The sequence below is a fragment of the Macrosteles quadrilineatus genome, unplaced genomic scaffold (assembly GCF_028750875.1).
Source record: "Macrosteles quadrilineatus isolate MER2022 unplaced genomic scaffold, UCM_ALF_1.0 Scaffold_9__3_contigs__length_116548681, whole genome shotgun sequence".
In the NCBI taxonomy this organism is placed as follows: domain Eukaryota; kingdom Metazoa; phylum Arthropoda; class Insecta; order Hemiptera; family Cicadellidae; genus Macrosteles; species Macrosteles quadrilineatus.
Window position 1 is genome coordinate 95,888,995 of NW_026542602.1, and position 7,177 is coordinate 95,896,171.

Sequence of the window (7,177 nt, forward strand, 5' to 3'; positions counted from 1 at the left end):
AGTAAAGCGAAGCTTGAGCTTATTTCAGTTGGTTCCATAGAAATGTGCAAAAATCGTTTTAAAAAAGAAAGTGTTTACCGTTGTCAAAGTGAAAAAACGACAAATGTTTTTCGTATTTGTTAACTATAACAGTCCATTATTATTAACGAACATGTAACGATAAAAATAATACATTTTTTTACATATATCTTAAGCTTTTTGAATGAAGTTAAACCCTTGGTAAAATTGACGCTTCTGGGATGAGATATTTCAAAAATATTAAAACACGTGTTTCAAACATCAAATACAAGACCATTGTCTCCTTGAAAGGGACCATTGTCTCCTTGAAGGGACGTCGTAACAGATACCTTTGATGTTAACTTTGGAACTTCCCTTTAGATTAAACGGAACCGTTAATTATGTCTTGGCTTCATGACTACACTTTGTCACACACCTTTGTAGTACAGTTAACATTGTCTCTACCGAAGTGAGTAAATTTTTGCAGCATAGTAAACCATTCTTTTCTATTCAACATGTCAGTAAACTACAATGCTGTTTAGTTATTATTTAATTTAGGCCTCTTAAAAGATTTCATGTTTAAATGCATAAATTAAAACATTGTGGCTTATTTATAGAGTGTTATTATTATTTTACTTCTTGCCAAAGAAATTCCTTGAACCGTTATATAGGTGGAAACATATTTTAATTGACAAATTCACAATGAGTAGGTTTTTAACTGTATCCATGTTTTTGTAGAAGTTTTACGCCCAACTGATAATTATATACAATTTTATTTACTTAGATAAGGATGTTTTTGATTTATACATTATGATATTACTGCAGCAAAATGAGACCTATATTAAACCTAACTGTAAATAATGAAGTTAAAAGTGGTGAACGATACGGTTAGAATAGCGATGACCCTTTGTCCGGTGTCGTGATAATGGAATTGTTTTGTTCTCGTGAAGTTATGGTAAAGAGAATGTTGAACTGGGAATGTAATACATTAATGCAGGACTGCAGGGTTTTATTACTTTACGTGGATTACCATGCGGGATATACGTGAAATTTTACAGTTATACTTATTTCACCAGGCAAAGATTTAAGAAATGCACAGACAAGTCGAATTAGTACATCAAGGACACTTTTGTAACTACCAACTAAAAAGATATTACTATTCAAATTAAATAGTTTAAAAAGATTTCTTGTAAGATGGGCAAATCTGGTCTAGAGAGATGAATGTAAACTGAGATGTATGTTTCAAATTCCATTTAAATTTATTTTAATTCAAATAAATAGTTTTAATTACGTATGTTTCACATGACTATTGAGAATTTTTGTTTAACTAAACATGAACTTGTTAGACTTAATATTTAAATGAAAATAGTATAAATCCTTAGAAAGATTGAAAATATACTTATACATTTTATTTTGTTGCTCACTATTTGCATAGGTTTCTTGGAACAGAGCAAGATTAACCCAATCACTAGGAGAAAGTTTGAAGCAGGTAATACTTACTTAGAATAGATAGATTGAGAAATTGTATTAGTGTGTCACGTGGTGTTTACTATGGAAAATACAAATGCTGACGTTTGTTTCCAGTATTTTGAGTGTTATCTTCTAAAAATTATATCCGAGTAATATCGTAAAATATCTGTTTGAAAAGGGTTCCTGTTTAATAAACAGGGAATATTCAAGTACGTGGTACAAGTGATAATTAAAGTTTATTTACGTTTTATTCTTTGTAAAAATATGTAACAGCTCATCTTCTCTCTTATGCTGCAAACAATCTTTTTACCACAACCATGAAGTGTTTTAAACAACAACAACAACATAACAAGGTAATATTAAACAAGGTGATATTTTAAACACTTTCATGCATATACTATTCTATTCAATTATTTATCACAAAATGTTTGAAATGGATAACAAATACAGCTCAGTATAATGTATTTCCGCCCACAAAAATAACCAAGATTATTAAAAACTCCTCAAAAATACATTACATTTTACCCCTCGAACTATTTCAAATATCGTTTGCACACTAGCACACCTGGCACAGTGTAACAGCTGATATTGCTGAAATGCTGGTATCCACTGCAAACTGGTACACGATCTATCTTTGCTACTATACAAATCCAATAACCAAACACTAGTGATTATACTAGGCTATGTCACCTTGCAGCTTGCATAGAGTAGCAAGTGCTACTGCCGCAGTGGGTTTATACAAACTATCAAGTAACAACATATAACACCGGCACTGTAAAAGAACAACAACCCTACATGAGTCCAACGATGTAAATAACTTGAGTCTAATGTAGCAGGTGCTACTGCCGCAATGTTGTTATACAAACTAAAAGGGAACACCATATAACAACGACTTTGTACAAGAACAACAATCCTACATGAGTTTACCCTCTATGTTATGTAAGGCAATGTAGCAGGTGCTACTGCCACAATGTTGTTATACAAACTATAAAGTAACAACATATAACAACAACACTGTACAAAAACAACAAACTTACATGAGTCTACCCTATATGTTATGTAAGACAATGTAGCAGTTGTTACTTCCGCAATGTTGTTACACAAACTATAAAGTAACAACATATAACGCTGACACTGTACAAGAACAACAACCCTACATGAGTCTACCCTTTATGTTATGTAAGACAATGTAGCAGGTGCTACTGTCGCAATTTTGTTATAGCCTACAAACTATAAAGTAACAACATATGACATCGACACTGTACAAGAACAACAACCCTACATGGTTCTACCCTCTATGTTATGTAAGGCAATGTAGCAGGACTGCTACTGCCGCAATGTTGTTATACAAACTATAAAGTAACAACATGTAACGCCTACACTGTACAAGAACAACAATCCTACATGAGTCTACCCTCTATGTTATGTAAGACAATGTAGCAGTTGTTACTTCCGCAATGCAGGTATGCAGTCATGACGATATAACAGTTGTATACAACACAAACCCCTACAGTAGACATAAGGGCTAAGCGTGATTCAAAGCATGGTCGGTAAAAGCAATGATTTCTATTAATTTCATGACTGAGATATATAGAGAGGTTGGATCTAGGTTGCAACATGAATGTTTTATTAGTGGTGTCAACTCCTGCACATTGCTTCCTACTTTAATACGTTCTGTATGGTTTAAAGGAGCAATGAAAATTCGGTTTAGTGTTAAGATACGATAGACTTAAACTTAAATTGAGATTTTGATCGGTTGCAAGTAAAACAGTGTAGGATGATACTTAATTTTTTGTTTCTTCAATCATTTGTCTGTTCTGTTTCCACTGTTTATCAATTTGCGGATCAATCTTGTTTTATTTAAGTTTTATAAAAATATTAAAGAAAGGACCAAATTTCCAAATCATAAATGTCGTAAACATGTGCTTGTTGTGTTGTTAATGAAGAAAAATAGTCATATAAAAACGTAATTGTTCAAGAACTTGCATTCGCATCTAAAGGTTGATGGTTTGAAACCCAAGACAGTGTCTATGGAAATAACATTTATTTGTTAACTGGCTATCAATGATTTTCCCTTTTAACAGCATGTTTACGTTAGGCAGGAACAATACTAGGATTTTCATGGCTCTCTTACAGAAAAAAAACGTTAATATCCAACTGTGTAAAACACAAAAAATGGAAGTAACTCCGTGTTTCCATCTCATAATGCCACAAGATTGTCGGAAATTTAATTTATTTCAAACTGCCGTCGAAGCAAATGGAGATAGTATATTTATATGCTAGATGTACTTGATGCTTTATGTACTTTAATCTTCATCCCGTATTATGGGACTGAAAATATAGCACAGTTCACATACTTGCATTATGCTTGATAAAACAAACTGGTAGGCTATACTGTATGTTTTTAAAACATTTTAAGGCCACGTGTGATTGTGAATTTTACCTATGATAATATTAAGTTTGTTCATATCATTGACACGGACATAATATTGACATGTAAATTCGACTGAAAAGTATGGTGATTTAACTGGTCAAAATAACTCTATACGTCATGTTCATGAAATATATTTACTCGTAATTAAAAGACCAGTAAGATGTGCAAGAAAACACAAGCACGTGGCATAAACCTAAATACAAATGTGAAAATATGTTGTAATATTATGTTAAAATAAAATACATTCAATAATAAAACGCATTTTACCTTTCAATTGAATCGGCTACCTTTAAGTATCATTCAACAGTTCATCATAAATATCATTTTTGAATCTTACCAACCTTATGTTAATCATTGTCATCCCTCAGTGCAGCATTGTGTGAACGACGATGAAATCCATAAGGCAAGACAAACACTACCGGAACCGGAAATCGAGGAGGCTTTGTATCGAACACAGCACGTTGAACTCACCGCAGAATACGGACGTTGAACATACGACGTCACGGCGCGGACGTCAGAGACGCACTGTTGTTGGGACGCAACCCCCACCCCCAATAAACCCCCCTATAAACCCCCTCCTGGACAGTCATATTGAACCTCCATGCCGACAGTATGGCCAAAGATCCGCCAATCCTCTAATCCTCTGTGCTATACGCAGATAAATACACGCTTTCCAATCAAACCTTTCGGAAAATATTTATACTTTTGGATATTTTAGATCTGAAAACATGTATAGAATTGATTACAATTGTATAAGATTTACTGTAAATTTTATAAAACACGAGTGAAAATGGGTGGAGAGTGTTGAATAAGTTATTTACTAATATTTACTATACTTTATTATATTACTTCTCTGTAGGTTAGGTTAGGTTACTATGTTTATTGGTTCGGTTCTGAGTAAGGGTTTTGTTTTAGTTACCAGAAGATTTTATGTAACTAGAATTTATTGCTTTGTAATTTTTACTATAGGCTATATTTATTGAAACTGAATTGATAACATATCACTTACGTATACAATGTTATTGCAGTTCATATTGTACTGAAGGAAAACATGAGGTAGAACATGTTTGTATTCACTTTTCTATTTTGGTAGTGATTTGATTTACAGGAGTTTTTGTTTGTTTGAAATTATTTAGATTGCTCTGACTGATGGGTTGTAACAAGGTGATTCAAGCACTAAGATCAGCGTTAGATGGTAACAAGACCAGGGTTATGACCGTTGTCTAAAACACTGAAAAGGGCGGATATACTTAAAGATTCTTGGAACGCTCTAATATCTATTATGTTTTAAAAATAAACGGTATCAGCAATCTGACACATACTTTCTCGTATTATCTTGTGAACAACCTTTATCATAGGTAAGCAGTGGGAGAAACTATGATATTTTATAGGGAAATGTCAAAAGTTGAAATAATTTTTGAACCTCAATTGATTCAGCAATGGGGAGTAGAACTTTTAAAAAAAATCTGATTTATCGTTTTTATGGGGTTTTTTTAGGAAAATAACATAGGCTACAATAACTTTTGAACCGTATTTTTTTGGGAATATTGGATTTGTACCTGTTTGTTCAAAATTTAAAGGACTATTACATACTCAAATTTCATCAAAATCGTATGGGCCATTTTCGAGAAAATCTAATTTTTCCGTTATTTTATGGAAAATTCTCCATTAAAAATCAAAATTTTAAAAAAACTAGAGATACTATGGATTAGTGCATACATACCAAATTAAATCAAAATCGTCGATTAATTATTTACACAGTTCAGCATGATAAATAAACGTATTGGTTAGCTAATAAGTCTATACGTGAAAAACTATGCCAATACTGCTATTGCGAAACAATCCCTTTTGCTAGTTTTATTACGTCTTACCTTGTTATATGGGGTCTCGCTGAAAAATCCATATACGAAGTTATATCATCGCTTTAAACCAGGATCAAACAAACGTTACACGTATGTACCACAATATTGAAAAGAAATTATTTAAAGTAGACCAAGTGAAAAATAAATCATTTTTAGTAGGCTTTTTTCGTGAACACCGAAATTAGAACAATAAATAATAAACTAGTGATAGTGGTTTAAATACCTTATTCTTGCAATCCGATTGTTGTCTTCACAACTAGTTTCGACCTGCTAGGAGGTCATGATCAAGTGTGTACAAGGATGATATTACACACCTGATGATGACCACCTAGCATGTCGAAACTAGTTGTGAAGACAACAATCGGATTGCAAGAATATTTTTAAACCACTATCACTAGTTATTATTCGCAATCCGGAGGCTACTCACACCACAATGAAAATAATAAACATTCTAATAATTCATTAATTAATAATATTAAATAATTTTATTGGTTTTTTACATTCAATTTTCTCATGCTAAATTTAGAGAAGGTGGATTAAAAAAATAAGATTATAGTTTTTTAGACATAAAAGCTGATTTCGTCTATTCGTTTGTAAGCTGTTTATATCTTTTTTGTAAATTTTGTCTTTGAATAAAGTGATTCTGTGTTAAGGATTTATTTAACTTGTCATCTTTCACTGAATGTTAATATAAATGTTATTTTAATACGGTTAATGTTTAGATTAATGCAAACTCGTAGAATTTAATAATGACGCAATCAAATCTGTTTACATTGTTTAGCTCATTATTACCCTGTGCATATAACGGTATATTCAAATTAAACAGTCTATATTTGTACTTTGTAGCTATTGAACTATCGGTGTTTCATCAAAAAAGTAGTATTCTTAATTAAATTAACCCATACTAAACTACGTAAACTACATTTACTTGATATTAAATCTGACTGAAATATAAGTGTTATATCGATTCAGTGAACTATTTAAACACACTCCGCGTATATTTATACATGCTTTAACCTTTTTCACCTCCTAATAACGGCTATATATTCAACATACACTCTGTATCTTTAAATGCTGTACAAATTATAAAGATACAGTGATAATAAATTTACATGGTTAAATGGTTTAAAAGGTTTAATGGTACAATACACGTAATATGCTTAGCATGTTTTGCTATACCTGTTTCTACGAACTTTATACGCTTATTTTCTAAAGATATAAAAATATTTTAAATTATCAGCTATCATTTCTAATTTTTGAGTTGGTAAAATCCATAAAACAAAAAATAAAGTCAAAATTTGTATGGAAAACACATTATAAATGAAATTTTAATGTTGCAAAAATAAAGAATGATTTGTTTTAATCTATACTCTACACATAGATAAAAGGATTTCAAATAAAAGTTCTACTAGCT

At 31.6% G+C, this 7,177-nt stretch overlaps 1 protein-coding gene across 5 annotated transcripts in view; it reads right to left on the reverse strand.

The window, feature by feature from the left end:
* The window catches only part of LOC129002800 (collagen alpha-1(XVIII) chain-like), a 416,528-nt gene extending 412,141 nt beyond the window's left edge, over positions 1-4,387 (reverse strand). For all 5 annotated transcript variants that reach the window (XM_054430863.1, XM_054430866.1, XM_054430867.1 and 2 more), the window contains exon 1: positions 4,243-4,387. In XM_054430863.1, the coding sequence (XP_054286838.1) occupies positions 4,243-4,262 (20 nt within the window). In that variant the 5' untranslated portion in view covers positions 4,263-4,387. The remainder of the gene's footprint in view (positions 1-4,242) is intronic.
* Between the last annotated feature and the right edge of the window lie 2,790 nt (positions 4,388-7,177).